This window comes from Guillardia theta (genome assembly GCF_000315625.1).
Source record: "Guillardia theta CCMP2712 unplaced genomic scaffold GUITHscaffold_54, whole genome shotgun sequence".
NCBI lineage: Eukaryota > Cryptophyceae > Pyrenomonadales > Geminigeraceae > Guillardia > Guillardia theta.
The window spans coordinates 248,826-271,693 of NW_005434620.1; the positions used below are offsets into that span (position 1 = coordinate 248,826).

The 22,868-nt window shown below is 50.4% G+C and overlaps 8 protein-coding genes across 8 annotated transcripts in view; 3 read left to right on the plus strand and 5 right to left on the minus strand.

The window, feature by feature from the left end:
- Nucleotides 1-4,877, minus strand: part of GUITHDRAFT_111762 (hypothetical protein) — a gene marked incomplete at both ends in the record, with an annotated part of 8,068 nt that extends 3,191 nt beyond the window's left edge. Inside the window, 23 exons of the mRNA XM_005829119.1 lie at nt 199-272; nt 452-499; nt 545-591; nt 751-799; nt 1,086-1,169; nt 1,222-1,287; nt 1,648-1,734; nt 1,779-1,981; nt 2,021-2,057; nt 2,112-2,144; nt 2,196-2,226; nt 2,290-2,348; nt 2,514-2,606; nt 3,318-3,420; nt 3,638-3,914; nt 3,958-3,994; nt 4,044-4,103; nt 4,157-4,326; nt 4,373-4,430; nt 4,481-4,540; nt 4,595-4,632; nt 4,695-4,745; nt 4,814-4,877. Of these exons, the coding sequence (XP_005829176.1) occupies nt 199-272; nt 452-499; nt 545-591; nt 751-799; nt 1,086-1,169; nt 1,222-1,287; nt 1,648-1,734; nt 1,779-1,981; nt 2,021-2,057; nt 2,112-2,144; nt 2,196-2,226; nt 2,290-2,348; nt 2,514-2,606; nt 3,318-3,420; nt 3,638-3,914; nt 3,958-3,994; nt 4,044-4,103; nt 4,157-4,326; nt 4,373-4,430; nt 4,481-4,540; nt 4,595-4,632; nt 4,695-4,745; nt 4,814-4,877 (1,829 nt within the window). The remainder of the gene's footprint in view (nt 1-198; nt 273-451; nt 500-544; nt 592-750; nt 800-1,085; nt 1,170-1,221; nt 1,288-1,647; nt 1,735-1,778; nt 1,982-2,020; nt 2,058-2,111; nt 2,145-2,195; nt 2,227-2,289; nt 2,349-2,513; nt 2,607-3,317; nt 3,421-3,637; nt 3,915-3,957; nt 3,995-4,043; nt 4,104-4,156; nt 4,327-4,372; nt 4,431-4,480; nt 4,541-4,594; nt 4,633-4,694; nt 4,746-4,813) is intronic.
- A 2,788-nt stretch (nt 4,878-7,665) lies between these two features.
- Nucleotides 7,666-9,802, minus strand: GUITHDRAFT_153624 (hypothetical protein). Its single transcript, XM_005829120.1, has 13 exons — nt 9,684-9,802; nt 9,527-9,632; nt 9,419-9,479; nt 9,314-9,371; nt 9,169-9,270; nt 8,955-9,124; nt 8,876-8,903; nt 8,745-8,825; nt 8,463-8,670; nt 8,341-8,418; nt 7,935-8,289; nt 7,773-7,882; nt 7,666-7,721 (listed from the first exon to the last, which is right to left on the minus strand). The coding sequence occupies exons 1-9, from the start codon at nt 9,789-9,791 to the stop codon at nt 8,605-8,607; spliced, it is 780 nt and encodes a 259-aa protein (XP_005829177.1). The 5' UTR covers nt 9,792-9,802; the 3' UTR covers nt 7,666-7,721; nt 7,773-7,882; nt 7,935-8,289; nt 8,341-8,418; nt 8,463-8,604.
- Nucleotides 9,803-11,167: 1,365 nt separating this feature from the next.
- On the plus strand, nt 11,168-12,674 carry GUITHDRAFT_111764 (hypothetical protein; the record flags this gene model as incomplete). The annotated part of the gene is made up of 3 exons (XM_005829121.1): nt 11,168-11,342; nt 11,394-12,257; nt 12,304-12,674. 3 exons carry the CDS (start codon nt 11,168-11,170, stop codon nt 12,672-12,674), a joined length of 1,410 nt encoding a protein of 469 aa, XP_005829178.1.
- A 1,307-nt stretch (nt 12,675-13,981) lies between these two features.
- Nucleotides 13,982-14,273, minus strand: GUITHDRAFT_47888 (hypothetical protein; the record flags this gene model as incomplete). The annotated part of the gene is made up of 2 exons (XM_005829122.1): nt 13,982-14,119; nt 14,172-14,273. Coding segments are annotated over 2 exons (240 nt in total), but the record flags the coding sequence as incomplete, so codon positions are not given.
- Nucleotides 14,274-14,867: 594 nt separating this feature from the next.
- On the minus strand, nt 14,868-15,392 carry GUITHDRAFT_59134 (hypothetical protein; the record flags this gene model as incomplete). The annotated part of the gene is made up of 1 exon (XM_005829123.1): nt 14,868-15,392. A coding segment is annotated over one exon (525 nt), but the record flags the coding sequence as incomplete, so codon positions are not given.
- Nucleotides 15,393-17,061: 1,669 nt separating this feature from the next.
- On the plus strand, nt 17,062-17,744 carry GUITHDRAFT_141404 (hypothetical protein; the record flags this gene model as incomplete). Its single annotated transcript, XM_005829124.1, has 2 exons — nt 17,062-17,562; nt 17,589-17,744. The coding sequence occupies 2 exons, from the start codon at nt 17,062-17,064 to the stop codon at nt 17,742-17,744; spliced, it is 657 nt and encodes a 218-aa protein (XP_005829181.1).
- Nucleotides 17,745-17,985: 241 nt separating this feature from the next.
- GUITHDRAFT_111767 (hypothetical protein) lies at nt 17,986-19,684 on the minus strand (the record flags this gene model as incomplete). The annotated part of the gene is made up of 6 exons (XM_005829125.1): nt 17,986-18,071; nt 18,128-18,247; nt 18,301-18,397; nt 18,449-18,536; nt 18,583-19,127; nt 19,184-19,684. The coding sequence occupies 6 exons, from the start codon at nt 19,682-19,684 to the stop codon at nt 17,986-17,988; spliced, it is 1,437 nt and encodes a 478-aa protein (XP_005829182.1).
- Nucleotides 19,685-20,090: 406 nt separating this feature from the next.
- GUITHDRAFT_164190 (hypothetical protein) lies at nt 20,091-22,457 on the plus strand (the record flags this gene model as incomplete). The annotated part of the gene is made up of 11 exons (XM_005829126.1): nt 20,091-20,171; nt 20,224-20,352; nt 20,407-20,509; nt 20,561-20,616; nt 20,662-20,726; nt 20,779-20,835; nt 20,894-20,949; nt 20,996-21,051; nt 21,101-21,147; nt 21,216-21,318; nt 21,636-22,457. 11 exons carry the CDS (start codon nt 20,091-20,093, stop codon nt 22,455-22,457), a joined length of 1,575 nt encoding a protein of 524 aa, XP_005829183.1.
- Between the last annotated feature and the right edge of the window lie 411 nt (nt 22,458-22,868).

Genomic DNA, 22,868 nt, shown 5'->3' on the forward strand with positions numbered 1-22,868 from the left:
CCTCCTCCTCCTCCGCCCTCCTCCTCCTCCTCCTCCTCCTCCTCCTCCTCCTCCTCCTCCTCCTCCTCCTCCTCCTCCTCTTCCTCCCTTCTCTTCTCTTCCCGCTATTCTTCTTCCCACTACTACTTCCCTTTCCCCGTTCCAATGCTCTCTTGCACCCGCTCCCCGTCCTCCCTGTCACCCCTCCTCCCCCTGCACCTGATCGAAGGGTCGGACAAGAACGCAAGCCCGCAAGCCACCCAGTGGCACATGATAATGTAGACGGTAACCACCTGGAAGAGAAGGGCGAGAGCTCAGTACATGAGGAGCGAAACGGATGATCGACATGTCGACCAGCCGAGGAGGGCGATAACAGGAGCAGCAGCAGAAGCGACAGGAAACCATTCCGAAAGGAGGGGGGGAGAGGAGGAGGAGGAGGAGGAGGAGCACCAGCACCAGCCGGAGAAAGCACCTGGAGGTAGATCCATCGCTGACGTATGTTGGTAGAGACTGTGCTGGCCTGCTCGTGGGATGAGTTTCAACTAGGGGACTCACATCCTGTCACGTAGAAGTTGTAGAGCTTGCGGAAGCGATAAATGCGAAGAGCCTTGCCTGTGAAGATAAAAAGGAGGAGAGGAGGAGAGAGAACAAGGAGGAGAGAGAAGAAGAAGGGAGAAGAAGGGAGAAGGAGGGAGAAGGAGGGAGAAGGAGGGGACAAAAGAAAAGTAGAAGTCAGTAACTTCATGATGAGTTGTTTCACCAAATATTCACCGAGTTTTGAAAGTTTGAAGAAACGAATGAGAGTCGTACTTGTGTTTTGCTGTTACGAGTTGTCAGCATGTGAAACTCTTCCCTTCCCTTTCAAGAGCCTCCTCTCCTCTCTTCTCCCCTCCCCTCCCATCCCATTGGCCTCTCCCCTCCCCTCCTCTCCTCTCCTCTCCTCTCCTCTCCCCTCCCATCCCATTCGCCTCTCCTCTCCCCTCCTCTCCTCTCCTCTCCTCTCCTCTCCTCTCCTCTCCCCTCCCATCCCATTCGCCTCTCCTCTCCCCTCCTCTCCTCTCCTCTCCTCTCCTCTCCTCTCCTCTCCTCTCCTCTCCTTTGCTTACATTGCTTTCCTTCGACTGAGTCGCTATGGACCACATGATGAGATCGATAGGGAGGGAGGACAGCATATCTAGAAGGAACCAACCCTGAGAGCCGCCAACAGTCAGACAAAGAAGCAGATGTGCTCCATGTGTTCACCTGGATGTATGCTTTTGCAATGAGCAGCGGACGAGTTTCAAACTGCTCAGAAAGGCGGGAAAGGAGCTGAAAATGTTTTTAGAGAGGAAGAAGCGGGGGAACGAGGAGGAGAAGGGGGCGGAGGAGAGAGAAAGGAGGAGAAAGACGTGAAGGAGGGATCAAGTGATCTTGTGGCTACTTGAACAGCATCTTGAGATGTCGGGTAAGCCATCCTAAATGTCAAGATGACATCGACAAAGAACATCTAAAATTGAAAATAGAAATATCAGAAACTGCAACCGTTTTGCCGTCTCTCCGCCTTTACTCTCTTCTCCTCCTCCTCTCCTCTCCTCTCCTCTCCTCTCCTCTCCTCTCCTCTCCTCTCCTCTCCTCTCCTCTCCTCTCTCCTCTCCTCTCCTCTCCTCTCCTCTTCTCCACCAGTATCACCAAATCCATTAAAGTGTGCATGATGAACCACAGGTCGTCGATCGAGCAAGTTCCTCCGGCAATACGATACTCAATGACCGTTACTTGCTGTTCATTCACTTCATGTCATTTCATTTCCCTCTCAATCACACCATGATTGCATCATCATCACTATCACCATCACCACCACCACCACCACAATCATCATCATCATCATCATCATCTTCATCGTCATCATCATCTTCATCATCATCATCTTCTTCTTGTTCATCATCATCATCATCATCATCATCATCGTCATCATCGTCATCATCATCATATCCATTATCATCATCGTCGTCGTCGTCATCATCATCTACATCGTCATCATTCATCTCATCTCAATCAATATCACAGTTTGCTGGATCGTTGGGTCCCTCTTGCACAGTTTCCTGGAAAGCGCATTCAGCCATCAACATCATCGATCGTTTTCCTCTTCCACTGACCTCAAGTCGAAACTTTGCTCTTGATCTTGTCGTCTGTTTGCAATCGTTTCATTCATCTTCTTCCTCTTCATCTCACCAACTCACGTGAACACATAGGAAGGATTCAAGTTCTGCCCTGAGCCACTGAACGTCCCGGTGAGCGAACGGATGGGAGGGAAGGAGGAGATGGAGGAGAGACCTGTATGCCGAGGGAAGAAAGGAAGAACCGAAACTGATCTGATAGGGCATGCCGAAGACCTGAACACAGGGTTGAGGTGTGAGGACAAGAGGAGAAGAGAGGAAGAGGAGGAGGATGAAGAATGAAGAAGGATGAGCAAGCGAGGAAAGGAAGCTGGCAGGGAGCGAAGGGGCGAGCAGGAGCTCAGCTGGCACAGGACGAGGAGAATGAGGAGGTGGCGATACCGCGTAGAGGACGAGGAACATGATGAAAGCATCCCATGTCAGCTTCCATCGTGCTCGAGGGTTGATGATGCCTGGAGGGAATCGAAACCATTCCTGGAGGAGGAGACGAGTTGAGGAAAGAAGATCTGAACATGCGAAGATGCTGCGACAGAAAGCGAAGCAGCAAGGGCAGGTGAACCCAGGGTTTAGGTAGCAGACAATGACGATGAGTGAGGAGGAAGACAGGAAAGAAGCGTAAAGGGAGGAAGGAGAGGAAGAGGGAGAAGAAGAGGAGGGAGAGGAAGAAGTTGATTTACTTTGTTGTCTTCATCCTCGAAGTCAACGATCTGACGCCACAGTTGCTGGTCGACACTGCAGGAACGAAGGCGGTAAAGGAGATGAGATGGTCAGAAACATCCAGAAACATGAGAAGACGAGGAGGAACACAGCGATTCGAGAAGGAAGGAAAAACGATGACAGACAATAAGACATTACAATGGGAGGAGGCGAAAGAGAAGGAGAATGATGAAGAGAACGTTCAGGAGGTGGACGTGGAGGACGTGGAGAAGGAGGAGGACGTGGAGGACGTGGAGGACGTGGAGGACGTGGAGGAGGAGGAGGAGGAGGAGGAAGAGTTCTGCTCTTACTCTCTATGATTCAGACGGTTAATCTCTTGCTCGTCCATGCACGAGAAGCAGCGAGAGATTGACTGATGAAATCTTGAACTCCTCTCTTCCTCTCTCTTCCTCTCACCTCCCTTCCCTTCCCTTCCCTTCCCTTCCCTTCCCTTTCCTTCCCTTCCCTTCCCTTCCCTTCCTCTCTTACCTGTCCAACGCCCTTTGAAGAAGTGGCTGACAGCTTTGACATGGACGATTTGCGATCGTTGACGAACTTCCTGTAGTCTGCCCCGAGATCCAAAACCTCCCTCCTGATGTTTCAAGTCAAAGTGACCAAGAAGAGATCCAGGAGGCAACAGAAAGGAGGCGGGAGCAACATGGAGCAACATGGAGGGAGGTGACAAGGGAAGAGGCAAGAAGATTGTTGATGAACCAAAAAATGCAGAGAGATAGTGGAGATGGAGGGGAGAGAGGAGGCAGATAGTGAGAAGGAGAGGAGGAGGCGGAGGTAGGAGATTATAGGGTCACCCGTGTTGCTTCGAGAAGTAGTCTAGAGTTGCCCGGCTCCTCGACTCCTCCTCGCTCAACGTTTTCTTCTCGGTCGTCCCAAGTTTTTGCACCATGGCAGAGTGAAATTCTTGCTCACAGCATCGGACAACCACAAAGAGTTTGGAGTACCTAGAACATCTTGCATCAATGGCTGACAGGACCAATGAAAAGAAAAAAAACATGTCAAAGACGCTCGAATCGATGGCTCTAACGCTGCGAACGTGGATATCCACGAAGTGAGCGTCTTCGTGTGGATCTGCTGAGCTGTAAAAGAAAAGCAAACGAACGGGGCAGGTCACTCGGTAAGTTTGCCATCTTCTTGGACGTTTTTCTCTGCTGTGAGAATTCAGCGTTCAACCCGATGCGTTCCCCTCTAGCGCCTTACATGACTTGCGGCAGCTGGTTGGTCGCCGGCAGCATCGAGGTGAGTGTAAGTGCAAGTGACCTGCAGGAGGAGCGATCAAGACAAGCAGGAGCAGAGCAGTCTCATCTTCCCACCTCCAGCATGGGGCGAGAGACTGTTTGACCGTGCAGATGCTGATCGTCGAGCCCGTTGTCCAGCACCGGGTTGAGGTTCAGCCTACCATGCGTCATTCTCGCAGGGCAGAGGAGGTGAAGATTGCCAGAGGTCCTTGCGCCTTTGAGGATACTGGGAAACAACTCCTGTGCTAGACAAGTGAGCAAAGGGAAAACAAGCAAAGTCGGTACAAGAACCGTGAAGGGATTCGATGGCTACCGATCCATTGAAAGCCTCCCTGTGATAGCATTCCTCCTACAAGGCACGGAGCGTCATGGCTGACGAGAACGGCATCTGGCCTTCACATTCTGTTTGTCTGAAACGCCATAGATCGAGAAGTGAATCCTCTCGTTCATGATGTCACTCTGAATCCAGTTGTCAGACAACGTATTTCTTTGTCGTACAAAACAGTCTCATACCCTCTTGATGCCGGCTCTGTACTTCTCATGACAAAACACTACAACAGCAAACACCGTCAATCAAACATGATCGTGCGAACTGAGTGAGACGTCCACTCACCCATCGCGTATTGTTTCTTCCCACTCTCAGATCTTCCAAAGACTTTCAGCACTGAAACGTGAAAGGAGCATGAAAAGACTTCAGAGGTCAACAAACAGAGGATGGGTAGAAACGCTCACCAGGAGCAAGATGCTCCATATCTTCTGCATTCATCTTTTCCACGAGCTCATCGATGGTCTCCATTCCTGACGGTGAAAGAGCAAGCAAGTCATCGAAACATTCTCAGTGTCACTCCGATCATTTCGTCACTCGTCACGCCGTGTCGCTTGCAAGCCGCTGAGCCTTCGATGATTCTCCTCTCTTCTCTCTCTCTCTCATTCACTCTCCTCGCTCCTAATCCTGTCCCTTCTTCCTCTCATGATCACCTGTGATGCCGCTGAATCGCCGACCCAGCATGGTACCCTTGATGTACCTAGTCAAACAAAACTGCCACGAAAGGGGGCAACCCGGCCCGCGCCCGGTAAACTTGAATTGATAGGCTAGTAGGCCTGGTACTGAAGCCTGGCAGCTGGCAGGAGAGCTTAGGGTACTGAAGCCTGCGGCATTGAAGCCTGCGGCAGCTGGCAGGAGAGCTTAGGGTTTGGGCAGGAGAGCTTAGGGTACTGAAGCCTGCGGCAGCTTGGCACTGGGAGAGCTTAGGGTACTGAAGCCTGCGGCGGCAGCTGGCAGGAGAGCTTAGGGTACTGAAGCCTGGCAGCTTGTAGGGTACTGAAGGGCCTGGCAGCTGGCACCGGGAGAGCTTAGGCCCGTACTGAAGCCTGCGGCAGCTGGCAGGAGAGCTTAGGGTACATCCAAAAGAACCAGCGGTGACGCCAACTCAGTGATCTTGCAACTTGACAAGCCTGCCCGGGCGCGGCTGAAATGCCGCAGTGCCATCTTCACTGAGGATGAGAATATAAGATATCACAGATCATATCTTTATAATTATAAGGTATTATATATCTTTATATAATTATAAGGTATTATATCATTTCTTTATAATTTGACGGTCAGTTGCTCTTGCGACGGCCCGATGACGACCACTGGAAATGGAGGGAAAGGAGCAAACTGACCGCGCAGAAGCGGGATGAGAGGCTGAGAGAGGAAGGAGGAAGCGATAAGCTCCTACTTGTTGGTGGGAGGAGAGCATTTGTATGAGAGAGCAGCCGTGTCGTTCTCGTTCAGGTGCTCGCACACGTGTTTGCTCTTGCAATCAGAAATGCTGTTTCGTTCCGGGCGCTGAACTTTTTCATCGCATGAAGGACTGACAGATCTCAGCAGGAAGATGGATGAAGAATTAGATGTGAAGAAGAAGAAGAAGAAGAAAGTGAGTGGAATCCACTTTGATGACACAATCGTGGTCTCAGAGAAGGTACAAAAACTGTCAAGAGCCACCGGGAAGCTTATCCTGTGACAGATAATCGAGGACTCAAGCGAAGAACTGAAAGAAAGGAGAGAAGTTTGGCATGATATTCAAGAAAGAGCGAACAGCATTGATTATGTAGCGCTTTGGTCGGGCAAACACTTGCAACCTGATGGATTTGTTTCCAGGGCATATCCGATGAGAGTCCCTGTGTAAGTCCAACCTTAGAATCGAACGCGGAGGAATCGAAGCGGCAAGCAATCTCAGATGCAACAAGTGAGATGTTCACACCTTCTCCTCCCGTCTGACTTCCCTTGCTGCAAACTTGTGATCGATGCTGTAGGTAAAGAGATATCGATTACAGCACCTCCTGAGCGAGAGAGTCAAAACGAACAAGAGAAGGAAGATGCGGATCAAGCGTTCGATTTACCTAGCGTCTCTAAATCTGGAGCATCACAAAACGAGAAGCAAGAGATTACGAGGATTCCGCGAGAGGAAGAGGTAGGAGGGAGTGAATCTAGTCTGTATCTTGTTGACTCACGTGCTCTCTTGGTAGGTCCCCTCTGCTGGATGCCCGAAACTTTCGTTGCCGAGCTTGAATGAGTTTGTGTCGGAGAAGGAGAAGGAGGAACTGTTCAACAGACTATCAAGAGAATTGCTACAGTATGTAAGCTTGTGGCCAGAAGCTTCAAAGCTCAGCAATCAAGAACAGAAACCGCAAGCTAAACAGAAATCGAATTCAAAACCAAACACTCGTCAACAACCGGAGGACTATCAAGTACCTGTGAAGACAAGAAAGCTTGCAGAACACTTCTTGGCTGCACTCAAAAAGTGGCTGAGCAGGACATGGCAAAAAGGAATGATTTTCAACAATACTTACCATATAGGCATCTTAATGGAGAAGGATTTGGACACCCTACGGCGAGGAAGGGATCCCATATTCGCCACAAAGCTAGAGACAGTGTGGAATGGTGATGGTTTTGAAGTGAAATCAGTGCCAATTCTCGAAATCGAGGAAGGCGATTGGTTGAATTTAGCTCAAAAATTCAAGACAAAGCACATTACTGGAAACAACTTTTTCCCATCCGAATCCTATCAAGCGAAATTAGATATCAATGAATTGATTGGAAAAAACGATGTTTCAAATCAAGAATTTCAATCTTTGTCAATACAAGCCGAATACGAAGAAGATACCGATGTCGGCATAAGTGTGCAATTCCAACCTCGTACTTCTCAAATCAACTTGAATACGGATGTGGACGGCAGGTTCTTCACTGATACAGCTGACATGAGGCGGGAACGAATCTTGAGACCATTCAGCAGTGAACCGATCTTGTCCGTATCCAAAACATTTGAAGATTCGCAAAACTTTGCCCGGTTTGGAAGATCAAACTCTTTCAACAAAGGATCCGTCTTCTCAAAATATACCTCCTCTAAGCCCACCAAGAGTTTAGCGCTGGACAAACCCTTCATGGAGTTTGCAAGGTATTGTTCCTTCAATCTTGAAGTTACTCGCTGACTATCGTGGAAGAGTGTATACTGGATGCTCTCGACCATCCATGCGCATACTCGAGCAGTGTAAGCAGCCATACATCCAGTACACTGAGAACCAGAAAAGAACTCAAGCATTGCTGGCGTTTCAGTCCATCTTGAAGACAGTCGAAAGCAGCTATCCAGACGAGCCGGTAACATGCAGTCCCTTGACCACACACGAACTTTAACCTCTTTGTAATCAGTTTGTAGAAGTGGTGGATTCAGATTTAACAGTGCAGAAAGAAAATCATATAGATACCGATAGACAAGAAAAGATACGCGAGGCAAAAGAACAATTTTCGCAAGTCACAAGGTCAAATCTTTCAACAATCATTCGAAGAGCTTTTGATTATTGAGCACATCAGGTCTTTTGAGCAATCTCAGCGCAGCAAAGATCTACTGCAGCAAGGGCTGAATCATGACGACTCGTCAGCCTTTAAGGCAAACACTGTTGAATTCCTGAGAAGACCGTTGCAACGAGTCATTCAGCGCGATTCAAATCTTTTGAAATCTCTGCAGATCTGTGCAAAAGTTTTGGATGAACATCACAACAGCAAGAGGATTTACGCGGGCAGAAGCTGGGACAATCCATTTCATAAAGGGGCTGATCTGCTCTACGTCAATCAAGCTCCCCTGCCAGGAATCAAGTTGAGCAAATCAAGTTTGACGTCGCCAAAGCAAGAATTCTCAAACGTGAGAAACAGGAAGGGCCCAAAAAGGTTGCAGGATGCAATGCTCTGCCTCCATTCCTGCGCTGACCGACGTACCAGGTTGACAATGACCTTCAACGGGAGCGACTTCGAGCATTCGAAGGACATTTCTGTCCCTCAAAGTCCGTACTCGTATAAGGTAATCTCTTGTACATACTTCTCGTCCTGACCTGATTTGCGCAGGTGCAATTCCCTAAATTCAAAGCTCTCAAAATGTAGCAAGTTTTCCATGTTCTATTAATTTACTATACACGTACAAAAATTGTTTCTTTGCAATCAGAAGAAAGTACTGAACGTCGCAATCCAAGAAGAAAAGCAATCAATATTAGATCTCCTTGAAGGGGCCCCAACCAGCAGTTGCAATGTCAACAACAAGTCCACAAACAAGACCCTGGCAAAAAGAGATGTCATGCACAACCATGAAAGCTTCTAAGAGCACAAACTTTAAGTAGTGTGTTGACTCACCAGCCCTGTTATAACGCCGACGAAAGCTAAATCCAACGTGCTCAGTTTTCCTTGATACGGTTGAATTAGAGGAGGATTTTCCTACCCTTGCATGTCAGCAGGCACATTGAGTTGTTGAGATCAGAACTCACAGGATACTGCGTGGAGCTTGTTGAAGCACTGAAAGGGTGGATCAGCTTTTCTATCAACTCAACAGTTCATGATGTCAACCTTTCGATGGGCATGGGAGTCGTTTGGGGGAGAGTAGTTTCTGTGGTAGACGCGGTTGTTGTAGTGGTTGTTTGAGAGGTTGTACCCGAGTTGGTCGAGTTGGTCGTGTTAGAAGCATTGGTTGTCGGGATAGGTGTAGTCGAAGTTATTGGTGTGGTGGAGGTAGTGGTCTGTATGGAACATCAAACATGGATTTTTGCGCAATGTTTCTTACCTCTTGGGGACATGTGCTCTCTGTGCAACAAGTGTAATAGATTAAAATGCCCAATGTCGCATTGTTGTAGATCACTTTGTAGGATCCGGTACTGGACGGAATCTGTAAGAAAGTCAAGGTGGAAATGACTTCCAGCCGATGGCACCATGGAATTGGAAGAAGGACTTGTAATTGGGCACACGAATATGGACGTTGTTTTCCATCTGAATTTCTAGTCATTTCGCAGGCAATCTCAAACAAAGCGAAATACGTGTCATTGTAACAACCCCTACTGTGTATGTTGGATGGAACTGATACATACTGGCTTGGTACTGTTGCAATAGACATTAGTAAGTAAAACAGCTTGGAAAGACTTGACCTATGTAGGAGAACGATTTGTTATTTGTCGAGTTGTCATATTTTAATTCCCAGATATCATAGCAGTATGTTTCATTCTGTGTACATGATGCTTGCTGCCCGTTGCTCTGCGATATCATCGTGATCACATGTCACGAGCAAGGAGGAGTAGTTCTCACCTGATAGCACATCAACGATGAGCTTTCTGCCGACCTCATCGCCTCCATGAGCAGCAGCGCAACCACCTGCCATGTTGTCGCCCCCCTCACCATCGCCCCCTTGAACATGGATGTGCCGCTTCACTCACAGTTGTTTTCCGTTGGAAGTCCGTTACACTTTCAAGTTGCTACCGCTTCCGAAACCGTTATCACCGTTACCGCCTTTTCATAAGCGAAAAAGGCGGGAATGGTGCGGGAACAATGTGCAAGGGAATGGAATGCACGAAGGAGGCGCTTTACCGTGATGTGATGATTGTTGTAAAGTACAAGCTGATTGAACAAGTTTGAACAAGTTTGAACACAAGTAAATAGAGCAGAAAGAAGACAACATGCAGAGCTGTTCTCAAGATATGTCCAGGATTCTGAATCTTCGGAAGAAGATACATCATGAAAAAGAAGCTATTGAATCATTGGAGTCCTTGATGCACCACAAAGGCAATAAAGTGCTCAACCAATTCCAAGAAATGTGTTTTGATGACGAGGAGTGCATGAAGGAAAGATTGCATGTGTTGGAGCATGAAGGTTTGAATCCCTGTCACAGGGTAAAGCCTTGCTACAGTACTGGCATCTCTCGGCGCGACTTTGAATTTTTTGCTAAGATGTGCAGATTGAAACTCTGCAGAAAAGTTTTCAGGCACTGGGTTTCCTTGAATGCTTCAATTCATTCCAAAACGAGAGATCTGAATGTTGCTCTTCTAGACCGGTATCGTCATTCGAAGGTGAAACGAAGATCTCTTCTCACATGGAAAAAGCTTACATTGCAGCAAATGTCCATCGGAGCAAAGCTTCAATTTCAAGCGTTTGCTGCAATGAAACGTGCAATAGTATCGTGGCGAGATGGCCTGTTCATAATCGCCTTACAAGTCAAGAATTGGAAAAGGCTAACACATGAAATGAAGGTCGATCGATTTGAGGTGAAATCTTCGGTGATCACTGTTTGTGATCGGTCTTTGAAAACGAATGTCCAGCTCATGGTGCTGAAGGCGTGGAGGGGTCTTTTGGTTTCTAAATCTAGAACTTACCGCTGTTTGGAAACCATCTTGTCTTTGTCATTTTCAAAAGCCCTTGTGCGCAAGATATTTATTCAAAGCATGTTTTTTCGTTGGTCCGAAGCCCTTTACACGAAGAGAAAACAATCGCATTTGAAATCTGTCACAGCCTTCTTAAGGATGACAAAAGCCCTTCTTTCAAGGAAAAGACAGGTTTCTGGAGAAGTTGATAGCCGTCAAGCTTCAAGACTTAGCAGGATTGAAATTACCCTGGATTTTGACAAGAACGAGACATCTCATAGCTCTATCTTGATGGTCAATATGGATCTGAAACTCTTCTGTGTCGTTGTGAGTAGAATTCCATTGAAGGGAATAATTCGAGATTCAAAATTTGAACTTGTGAAGCAACTCAAATCGACCTGTATAGTGAAGAACTTCACACAAAACAGCCGTGTGATGGAAACCAAGACCTTGCGGCTGGTGCAAGTGATTCCATTTCTTGTGAACATTGCAGTCAAAGCACTATTCATAGGATGGAAGAAAACTGCAAGCAGACCTCAAAATGTTGCTTGTAGACACAACACAAAAGAAGTCAAGACACCAGTACAGAACATCGACCAAACCGTTGTCTGTGAGAATGATGTGAAAGTTTAATCAAATGATCTTGTGACTTTTATTACAGGTATTAAACAACAATGCAAGAGCCGAGTGACTGAGAAGTGCGTGTTTCGAAGGTGTGCCAAAAATCACCTGAAACGCTATTTTGGTAAACCCAAGCGATTTGGAGAAAAACTGAAGCACAGAATTTGCAAACCTTTTCCATCGGATCACCAATATAACCAACTATCCACAATCGATCTGATCGACAAACGTCTATCCTCACAAATCCGCAAAGATGAAGAAACCAAGATAAGCATTGCAACCGTTCCTTCGATAAATGAGCAGAATCCGGCCGGGCTAGCAAGCAGCGTGATGGCGGGGGCGTCAGAGCTTGCAGCCGAGGACCTCGCAGCAGCAGAGCCAGAGGCAGGGGGAGCAGAGGGAGCAGAGGAAGCAGAGGAGGAGTCGCGAGGGGCGGACGTCGGGCACACGGTCAGGCAGGACGGAGGGCAGATACGGACGACGGAGGCGGAGGCGACCCCGCTGAGGCTAGCGGTAGGGGAGCAGTATCCGGCCGGGCTAGCAAGCAGCGTGATGGCGGGGGCGTCAGAGCTGGCAGCCGAGGACCTCGCAGCAGCAGAGCCAGAGGCAGGGGGAGCAGAGGGAGCAGAGGAGGAGTCGCGAGGGGCGGACGTCGGGCACACGGTCAGGCAGGACGGAGGGCAGATACGGACGACGGAGGCGGAGGCGACCCCGCTGAGGCTAGCGGTAGGGGAGCAGTATCCGGCCGGGCTAGCGAGCAGCGTGATGGCGGGGGCGTCAGAGCTGGCAGCCGAGGACCTCGCAGCAGCAGAGCCAGAGGCAGGGGGAGCAGAGGAAGCAGAGGAGGAGTCGCGAGGGGCGGACGTCGGGCTGAGTCGGAGGGCTTCAATCATTAAGTCTCGCTGTAAGTTTGTGTTTACCTTGTGTTCTTGTTTGACTTTTTTGTTTAGCTGGATGTGCTTGCGACGAGCATGAGCCGCCAGGGATACAGGTTGACTACGCCTCGTCACCTTGCTCAGAAGTGTCTAGCTCGCCGATCTCCTCAAGGGCCCTGCTGATCGAATTCAGCGAGACCAAATCCAGCGTCCACAGGTCACGGCGGGTCCTCAAACTGATCAACTCCAACTGCTGTCAAAGTGTTGAATCAATCACGTCTGAGTTGGTGGTGGAGCAGCGCAAGTGCACTGTGACGAAGAGATCGCAGAGAGAAGCATCGCGATCGAAGGAGAACGTCATCCCACCCTCTCCGAAGGGCAAGGAGGCAGAGGGAGGGCCGAGCAGTCTTTTCACCGTTTGGGAACCTGTGCTTGCCTTCCGATAGAGGTCACCGGGTCAGAAGACCCGAGAGAGCCAGAGCTAGCGATTTATTGCTTCCACATGCTTGACGTCGACGATGAAAAAAAAGATGTCAAGAGATTCAGGCCGACAGCATGTGACAGCTCTACAAAGGAAGTTCGTCGAGTCGGGAGCAGACGGCGTCCCAGCACTGCCATTGATTCATGTTTCCCACCTTGTGAGTTAGCTCTGCCTTCACCAGGGCAGAGAGCGCGTGAGCCTGCAGAAAATGAATGAGAGAAAGAAGATAGGAGTAGGAGGAAGGGAGGCAGGGTGTGTGTGTGTGTGGATTACAAGGCCTCAAACAATCATGATAGATTAACATAATGAATTCATCGCATATGACACAAGTCAGGCGTCCAATCAAGATGATCCGGGATGAGGAAGGAGAAAGGAAAGGGAGAGAGAGGAAAGGTAGGGAGAGAGGTAGGTTTCAAACCTGTCGGCACATCTTGAGGCTGCAGATACATTCCATCATGTAAGTTAAGCGAACATGCTCCCTCGAGTTCTCAGGGTCCAGCAGTGTCTTGTTGGCCCTCTCCTTGGCTTCTGCTGGAGACGCGAAGCGGTACCTGACTACCCGTCAGACCCCACCAGCTCCTCCAGCTCACTCACAGCAAGCGCTTGCCCGCGACCTCGTTATCGTACAAGTACGTGCTCTCCATCCCAAAGTAGATCAGCATGCACTCGAGAGCTGCATCAACACTCCTGAGGAACAAAGTCCGCGGCTGGCTCGTGGTGTCACATACTACTTGACTGTTCAGGTCCAGCACGGCCTCACCTGCAAGAGCTCGAAGTCTCCTGGCTCAAGGACGAGGAAACAGTTCTCCATCTCTTTGGAGGATGGCATCTGCTGCACTGCCTGTGCCGTCACAGGAAAAAGAACGCTGAAGGCCCGATCATTCTGTGAGATCATGTCCCAGTCTCGGTTCACGACGCAGCGCAGGAGCTGGAGCATGCTGTGAACATGTTCCAGCACCACCTGCCGACCTCGTCATCCCTCCCTCCCATCGCCATAGTATCTCTACCTTGCATGCTGGGCTAGAGAGCGGAGAGGAATCGAGCTCGTTCTTCCCCCCAAGAGATTTTCTGTAGACGTCCGCCAGCTTCCCCTTCACCAGCGGCTCAGCTGCCCCCCCTCCCCAAGCAGAAGCTCAGCTCACCTCTAGCTTGGGATTGCCCGGCGACACCCTCAGGCCCCTCATGTAAACATCAAAAGCTGCAGCAGCCCCATCGACCATCTCGACCGCCTGCCCCATGACGTCAGCACGAGGTATGACAGACCTTTTGACATGCCTGGCCGAGCCGCACGTAGCCCTTCCACCAGTCTGGCGAGATCTCCACACACTCTGCTGCGTTATCCTTGGCTTTACCGAACCTCCTCATATGCGCGTGCGCAGCACTTCGATTACTGTACAGAACGTGATTCCTCTGAGGACAGGAGGGTTAATTGCCAAGCACGACGAGATGGTAGGAATGGAACCGGGTCGAGAGCGATGCCGATAGAGTACATGATGACGGCTTCGTCATACTGTGCTCCTGCAAGTGCGAGATTTCCTTTTTCCTTCGCCTCCTGTGCACTCTTGGGCAGCGGCTGGTGCTTCTCCTTGACACCAGTCAGCACCATCAACCTCGACTCATCCCACCAACATTCACAAGAGATCATCTTAGACAGACACGCAACCATCACATCGACACGTCTACCTGCATGCCAGCTCCCGACTTGCTCGCATGTCCACCGATGTTCGGATGGCTCATATTGCGGTCATTCCCGATGTTGTCCAGCCCCCACTCCGACGTCTTGCCCAGCAGGCTGCCGATGGCTCTCACCACGAACCCGGGCTGCGAGCTCGAGATCAGCTGGGAAGGGTCAGAGATCATGGGGGCACCTGTGCAGCTCCTTCTCCGCGCGGCTCCGGGATGTCCGGGGGAATAAGAAGCTGGTTCTCGTCGAAGACTTTCATCACCGAGTGGGAGGTGATGGGCAGGGGCGGAAGCCTGTCAGCTCCGATCTTCTGCAGGAATGTGGAGACGGGGCGGATGATGTGATCGAGAGCATGAAACGAGTTGTGATCCACTCCCTCGATGATCTCAAGGCACTGCGAGGTAAGGTTGCGTCATCGACTGCCATCACAGCCGGAGAGGGGTTTACCTTGGCTTCTGCTGGGCACTTGTCGTAGAGGACGGACGCATGGCGAACAGGGATGAGCTCATCTTGTCTTCCATGGATGATCAACGTCGGCGAGTAGCAGTTGACGATGTCGGTCTCGTTGTCGAATCGATCCATGATCACATTGGCGATCGCACCCACAAGCTCCTTCGCAAGCGTCTTGATAGACCTGTAAGGGCTCTGCAGGACCAGGGCTGCCGCCTGCTTCCGCTGCTTGTGCAAGAGAGAGACGAGGTTCGTCGCTGGGCCAGTGCCGATCGACCTCCCGAAGATGATCACGCGTTGTGGAGGGATCCTCAACTTCTGGGTGAGGAAATTGAAAGCAGCTCGGGTGTGGCGATTGACCCCCCCCTCGCACGGGTTGCCAGGAACCGGGCCATAGCCAGGATACTCGACTCCGAGGACATGGACGTTGAGAAAATCACGAAATGCCTTGAGCAGATCGTGCGATAGCCCCAGGTCCTCCGCGTTCCCGTGGAGGTACATCATGCAACAGCATGCTCCCTCCTTGCACAGAAAGAGAGAGGGGAATCTTCCGTTCTCGCCATCGTCGAGCCAGAAGACGTCGCCGGGGAAGCTCCTCTCATTGTAGGTTGCAGGAGTGGGTGCGGCGAACAGAAACTCATTCACAAAGTCGTGATCTTTGATAAATGCGGCCATGTGCGCGGCCTTTTCTCACAAGAGATGTCTTATTCCCAGCTCATGTTCGCCTGAACTAAAGACAACGAGTCAACAAACCAGAGTCAGAGCTCACAGATTATCTCCTATCATCACGTTTGGAAGAGAAACCCTCTTTCGCAATCAGGACAGTGACATAGCACAACTGTCATCCTGACTGCTTTCCATAACCACCAAGTGATTCTATTTCCCAGCAACATGGAAACCCCTCACTCCCTTCCTTTCCACTCTGTCTGATGTCTCTGGTACTCGGTGTGAGAAGTTTTGTTCATGGTTTGCCCCTTCGTTGATCCTCAATTCTTTTCACCATACTCTTCACGCTGCGCTGATCTTATCTCCTTGCTTTGATCTTCCCATGCCCTCTCTTCCTCCTAGATCCTCGACTCGTTCTCCCTCGCATGCTCAGCCTCTCTGCTCTGCTCTCCTCTCCTCCGGTCTCTCTTGCCCTGCTCCCCACCCTCGCTCCCCATTGTTGTGTCATGCCAGCGCGCATCTCTGGTCCTTGAAAAATTTCACCAGTCAACTTCAAATCTTCTCACAGATTTTCAAAAACAATTTCAAGAGTGTGTTCGCTTGCTACCGGTGCAAACTTCAAAATTTCCAAGTCCGATAGGTAGGGGTACCTCCATCGAAGGGGTCTGTGCAGGGAACCAGCATTCATGTAGGGGTACTTCAGGTTGTTTTTATGTTTTAGTGAGGGTAAAGTACCCACCCAGTGAAGGGTAGAAATGGTGCAGAGTGTGTCTAGTCTAGTGAGGAGGGTGGGGTATATTGAAAGAGGGGGTAGGGTCTGTTGAATACATTTGGCAACTTGAACTTTCAAAATTGTGGCATCCATTCTATTTTTGAGAGCCTTAATTATTAATTCAAATTTCTGATTCACAATTCAAGAATACAAATCAATCTTCAAATTTCAAAATCAAACTCTACTCATTTTACTTAACTTTCAGTTCTAAACTGGCCGGGCCGGGCCGCCGTCGCGTCTCCGATCCGGGTCGTCGGGGACCCCCCAGGACTCGGTCGGAAGAGCCGGCAGGGGGGACCCCGGGTGGGGTGGGGTAGTCCTCATGCGGGTGGTCAAAGGTCTTTTTTTTCCTTTACACGGTTTATTTCGGGGGTGCTGGAGGGAGGCAGGGGGGGTAGTGCCCATTATGGTATAAGGGTGGGTTGTGCCAGTGGGGAAAATGGCAGGGAAAACCGGGAAAGGGAAAACGAGGGCCTGAAGTTGGAGAAGAAAGGAGAGACCAAGAGCTCAGGGGAGCAAGTGAAAGCTAGTAGAAACGAGTCGAAGGATTGAGGGGCAAGCAGGGAGTGCAGATTCGAAAGAAAAGTAAGACTTCATTGTTGATACGGATCCTGCCTGGGTGGGTTGACGAAAGAGGTGGTTTGGTGGTGGTGCTCTTTCTGATGCAAATAGTCTTCTGCATCTCCAGCAGCCCCAATGGTCGTTCAATGTTCATGTGAATGAGTTTTGGTTCGGAATTTCTATTTTCTCCTGATCACGGTCTTGAATCTGGTACACGGGATGCAAAAAACTTCTACGAGCTCTGGTTGTGAAGAATGCCCCTGGGTGACATCACATACATACAAGTGCCAGATCCTTTGCGTCATTCCCTTCCTGGGAAACCTGGTCAGCGACTTTCGGGAAGATCTTCTTTCAGCTCTGAGCACAAGAATGTCAGTCATTCCCTTCCGTCGGTCAGAGCTGTTAGCTCAGGACGAGGAGGGACGGGATTCTTTGTTCATTGTCTCTCATGGTGAAGTGATTGCTCACATCGAGAAAAGAACATACAAGTTTGGTCCAGGAGATTATTTCGGGGATTGGAATTTCTTTCATGTCCAAGCACACAAACACAGCAAGTATCTTGCATTAACGGACGGCATATGCTTGAGCCTCTCAAAAGCTTCCTTCGACGAGGTCCTTACAGCATTTCCTCCAGAAGTCGCTGAGCATCTTTCGATATTCAGCGAATATTTCCACGGCTTTGACTTGAACGAAGAGTTTCAAGCAGAGCGACCGGCGCAGGTTCGCTGGTTGTCAATGTTTCGCAGGTTGCTGGTCAAGTCTCAAGGGAGGCTGCAGGAATCCAGCGAGAATTGGAAGCCCAAGGCGGTCGCGTCACTCACATCTACGATATCCTCGATGACTGCCGAAACTCAAAGGCTCCAAGATCAGCTCTTGCAGGCTTCCAGTCAGGCGGACGTTGACGAGAATGCTATGGCGATCATGAGCGCAGAGCTTCAGTTGAAGAGTTCTTTCCTGATCATGCACCGGCGGTTGTTGGCGATGTTGCTACTTCATACTTTGGGAGGACAGCTGGACATGATACAGCGGAAGTTCACTTGGGTTCAGTCTTGCTGTACAATACTTTCTGCACTCAATAAATAGATTTCTACTTGATGATGCAACAAACAAATATCAAAGAAGCTATGTTACAAGCCGTTCTGATCACAGTTCTGAATCGTAAGTCGAACTGTTCTCAGCTGGGCTGTTGTCTACCTGCGTATTGGCAACACCATTATTCGTTGATTTTCCTGTTGCAGTTGTCAGTAGCCTTTGTCTTTGTCACAAGTGGATCGATAACACTCACTCTTCAAGCTCATGAGCATGGGCTCAGAAGCTCTGCCACGGAAGAAATATGGTTGTTTGGTCTGTGCCTGCCTCCCAGGTTTCCCAGCTGCTGCTTCCGCGTATGTCGGTCGATTGCCGTCTGCGTTGTTGACTAGGCCTGTCAAACTCGACTGACAGTCAAGAAGCACCAACCTGTTCCGAGCCCATCATCGTCCCACAAGAAGTCAGCCCCATCTGGATATCCTCCTCCCGAGCTCGCCTGACCAGTTCTTGATCGCACGAAGATAGCCTGCTCCCCTCGTCAGTGAACCAGCACCGTTGGAGAAGTAGAGGCTCCGACCGGGAGTCTTATCCTTGATAGGCGATGAAACAAGAACATCAAGGCTGGGAACGAGTTGAGGGTGCCGATGGGAGAGGTCGTGGCAGTCCTGAGACATTCATCAGGCTCCAACAGGGAAGTCACTGTAACCTGACCCGTTCGAAACCATCAGTAAGTTCACTTCCGCCTGGAAGTTCCCTGGGTCTATTGGGATTTCTTCTAGCGGGTTCAATTCAGCAAGGCCAGGGATAGAGCTCAAGTTGAAACTCGAATGGTTTTGATAGACAACATCAAAGTTTTCCGGGAGGCTCCACGAGGAGCGGGAGAATGTGTTCATATTGTCAGCTTCCGACCTCGGCTGCACGAATCTGTGTCGACTTGGTGCTGCTTGCCTGCTGATCGGATAGTCAAGGCTGCCTGCCCCATCCAACACGTTCCTCCCCTCCATCCTATGGTGGATACAAGAGTCAAGTCCTTCATCCGACAAGGAGGTCTCCTGATCGTCCGTCTCTGTGCTTGATCGCATCGTTGACGGCAAGTTAGTGAAGCTTCCTCGCAGCATGCCTGAGTTCCCCGAGCCCCCCAACGTGAGCATGAAAGGGCCGGAGAACGAGAAAGTTCGCTGCTGTGCAGGCTCTCGGGGAGGGTTCAATGGGGAGGGAGAGGGGTTTGAGTTTGCTCCTCCAGTCTCTTGGTTGATCTGAGAGAGTGACGTCAGAGGGAAGAAAACAACAAGGAGACAATGTCAATCAAGACCTCTTCTGCCCTGCTGTCTAGACCATCATACACTGTTCCCGCTCGAGGAACAACCGCCCGTTCGCCCCCCCCATCCAACGTCATGGCAACCGTGATCTCCGACACAGCCAAGCACTGTAGCAAGAAGGTAGTCAGAGCTCTCCTCTGCTTCCTCTTGCTGCAAATCTTTTGACGCCCCGAAACGGACTGGAGGAACTTGAACTCTCCCGTCGTCGGCAAATCAATCGAGACACCCCCCTTTCTACAGGTCGCCGGTTCCATGACGTTTGAGAAGCACCCAGCACCACCAAGGCAGGAGCTTCTTGTTCTCCCGCTGCTCCAACATCGCATCTCATCCATCAGCCCCGACCCTCGATCCGCCCATTCCCCCCTGTAAGGACCGCACTCACGGCTCCACGACCTAGTTTGTCCGCTCTGCGACCATCTTGCCCTCGCTCCCTCCTCATCCACGTCGCCTCCTCCATGGACCCGTACGCTGTTCTTCTCTTCTACCTGCGCCATCCTCGTCCTGCTGCTTCAGTTCGTCTGCTCCTCTCCCTCCCCCCCCTGCTCCCTCCCTTGCCGCCTTCGCTCTCTCATGCCCCGACAGAGCCTTTAAAAGCTTTCTTGCTAATTTCAGTTGAAAATCGGTTAAATGTAGTACTTTCCTGTTAGCCGTAGCAGTTCGACCTTAAAAGTATGCTGTTAGATGTGAAATTAGGTTACATTTGTTTTAATTTAAGAACTTTCTCTCTAAATTAAGCGCTTTCAGTCCAGTTTTAAACCGAAATTAAGCCTGGGAACCGACAGCATGCCAACCTGGGCTGGTTGGGGAGGAGGAGGAAGAGGAGGAAGAGGAGGAAGAGCGTGGAGCGAGGAGAGGAGATAAAACGCGGCTGAAGTGCGACTGGAGCCCGAGGACACAGCCATGGCATTATCACATGATCGCGAGTACGAGGATGGTGAAGGTTTCTTTCAACCCCCAACTTCAATCTGGGAACAAATCAAGGTGATAGTTTGGATCTGACGATGAAGGGTGGGTTAACAATGTATGCGAGCAGGAGAAGTTGCACCCATCTGAGATTCAGGAAGTGAGCAGCATTCTAGGTCAGAGCCTGATCGATAAGAACAAAGAATTGCACGACGAAATCAAAAGTCTGCTGATGATTTTGGAGGACTATGTAAAAGAAGTAAGTACTCTTTGATGGCGAATCGTCTTCAAGTTCACTGATTGTTATGTCAAGGTTGATCAGCGAGAGAAGCAAAGAAACTGGAACGTTCAACTCGGCCGAGATTCGAACAAAGACTTCCTCGCCTCTGAAATTCGTGACTTCATCTCTGCGTTACGTGAGGGAACGTCAGACGCGGTTACGAAGCCTTGACGCCGCTGTTATGCAGGGAGCCAGACGTCCACCCCCATCTCCCTCCGTCCCAAGTCAGCCAAGGATCGATCGGTGAAGTCCAAAATGATGGGAGACGCCCATGACCGCGTTCACAAGGTTTTGTCATTCGTCATGCCGGATTGCTATCACGAGGATGAGCTCCCATCTGCGAGGAAGCTGCTGTACGTCTTCCAGCATGTTTGCTCAGTGATCTGAATGTGATTCTGTTTGCAGATCATCTCGTGGACAGAGCCGGGGTGGAAGAGATGGGCAGGCGTCGCAGGAGGAGAGGTAAGAGGAGGCTTCAGTACAAAACTCTTCATGGGGAGTTGATTGCAAGTCTTGCTAGGAACAGACCGATGACTGCTGACCTCCTTGGAAGTCTGACAAGACAAGCAGCTGCTGGTGATATTGGTGTCCTGTGGGAGTCTTGACTGAGGAGATCCTTCAGAGCACGACAAATTCTCGCTGGAGACCGTAGAATGCCTGTCAGAGAGGTTCAGAGAGGTTGTTTTGATTGTGCGAGATGGACTTTTTTTGTGATCATGGGCATCAGATTCTCAGTCTTGAAGAGAAAGATCTCCTTGACCAAATCGATTTCCTGTGAGCTTTGTTCTTTTACAAGAAGACTTGCGATTATGACAGGCGTTGCTGATGGCATGTCTTGTCAGGCATTCCTGTATTGAGGCCGAGCAAGAACGCGACAACAAGAACATGTGTACAGACATGCTGCCGACTGAAAGAGACCTGAAGGACCTGAGAGACAGATTGCAGGTCAGACAGAGCTTCGATCCGATAGTTTGACTTCTCGCATATTCCAGCCTGCTGACGCTGATTTGATCGAATTTGATCGCACCCTTTGCTCTTTGTGATTGCCATCTCTGTTGTTTTTGTCAGACCATCTCCTGTCCTCTTCTATGCATGACTTCTACCATGACATGATGTTTATGTAATGTTGAACAAATCGAAGTTTTCTTTATCATTTAGCTACGAAGTTTTCTCTATCATTTAACTCTTTCTATGCCTTGAGCCATGTCCCATTTGCAACAACATTACTTCAAATCTCCTTGATCTAACTTCCCGCATTTCAGGTTGAGTTGTCCATCACTGCAGCAGAAAGCAGAAAGCAGATGCGGAGCAAGACTCTCTTCCCTCTTGCAAGAAGTCTCAAGCCCGTCAGCGACCTGCCTGCCCCTCCCCTCGCTCCTCCTCTCCCCCTTCCTGTGCCCCCCTTCAACCAGCTTGAGGGACCAACGCAGGATACGCCGGGCCCTCCTCCTCCCATTCCTCGGGCCGAGCTCGGGATCGATTCGGATGAGGAGAGGTTTCTGTTCGGAGACGATTCAGAGGAGGAAGAGGACGGGAGTGCGAAGGAGGCAGTAGCAGAGGAGGAGAGGAAGAGCAATGTGGACATCCTTGTGCTCGATCACGAAGAGGAGCAGCTGGTGGACGCGGCTCCAGCACACGAGGAGGAGAGTCATCGGTCCCGACGGGAAGGGATCGTGCTGCCTGTTCAGCAGCAGCCTGGCGAGCTTCCGACGGTGACGCAGGACGTGAGCATGACATCATTAGGAGGCAGCGGGCTGCAGGAGGAGGAGGGAAAGAGCAGACGAAGTTCGGTAAGGAGCCGACACAGGCGACTGATCGAGGACGCGAGAGCCAACGCGGCGCTCGTATCGTCCTTGAGCGCAGAGGGGGAGGACGAAGGGGAGGACGGGGGAGGTCGGGGTGTGGGAGGAGGAAACGGAAGGGGAGGCGGAAGTGCTCCAACTCCTCCAAAGGCTGCGAGACCCGTTGATAGGATGAGACCAGCCTATGCTCGCCCGTCAACGATGACGAGGAGGGACAAGAGCGACGCACCGGGGGGAGAGAAGAGGCGAGAGGAGGTAGATGGTGTGAGGAGGCAAGGATAGTGGAGGAGGGGGAAGAGGAGGGGGAAGAGGAGGAAGGAACTTTGAGTTAAGATTCTCTTTATTCATCGCTTGCTGTGCTCGGGACACATTTTGACTTTTTTGATCTCCTCCTCCTCCTTCCTCCTCCTCCTCCTTCCTCCTCCTCCTCCTTCCTCCTCCTCCTCCTTCCTCCTCCTCCTCCTCCTCTCCTCCTCCTCCTCCTCCTCCTCCTCCAACACGATAGTGGAGTCCTCTTCCCCTTCCTTTTCTCCCCTCCTCTTCTTCCCCTCTATCCTTTCATCATATCCATTAATTTCACTTCCCCAACTTCTTCCTCTCACCTCTCCTTCCGGTGTCTCCAGGGTCTGCAACGAGAATTTCCCACCAAACTTCTTGACGTCCATATAGACCGCACAGCCCACCTGGCTCTTT

What these genes read in the sequence shown, in the direction of transcription:
- GUITHDRAFT_153624 (XM_005829120.1), bottom strand. Translation starts at nt 9,791, where the DNA reads ATGTTCAAGGGGGCGATGGTGAGGGGGGCGACAACATGGCAGGTGGTT. An exon ending in CAAATCGTTCTCCTACATAG is followed by an intron (nt 9,480 to 9,526) that starts GTCAAGTCTTTC and finishes CTATTGCAACAG; the next exon opens with TACCAAGCCAGTATGTATCA. An exon ending in AGGGGTTGTTACAATGACAC is followed by an intron (nt 9,372 to 9,418) that starts GTATTTCGCTTT and finishes CTAGAAATTCAG; the next exon opens with ATGGAAAACAACGTCCATAT.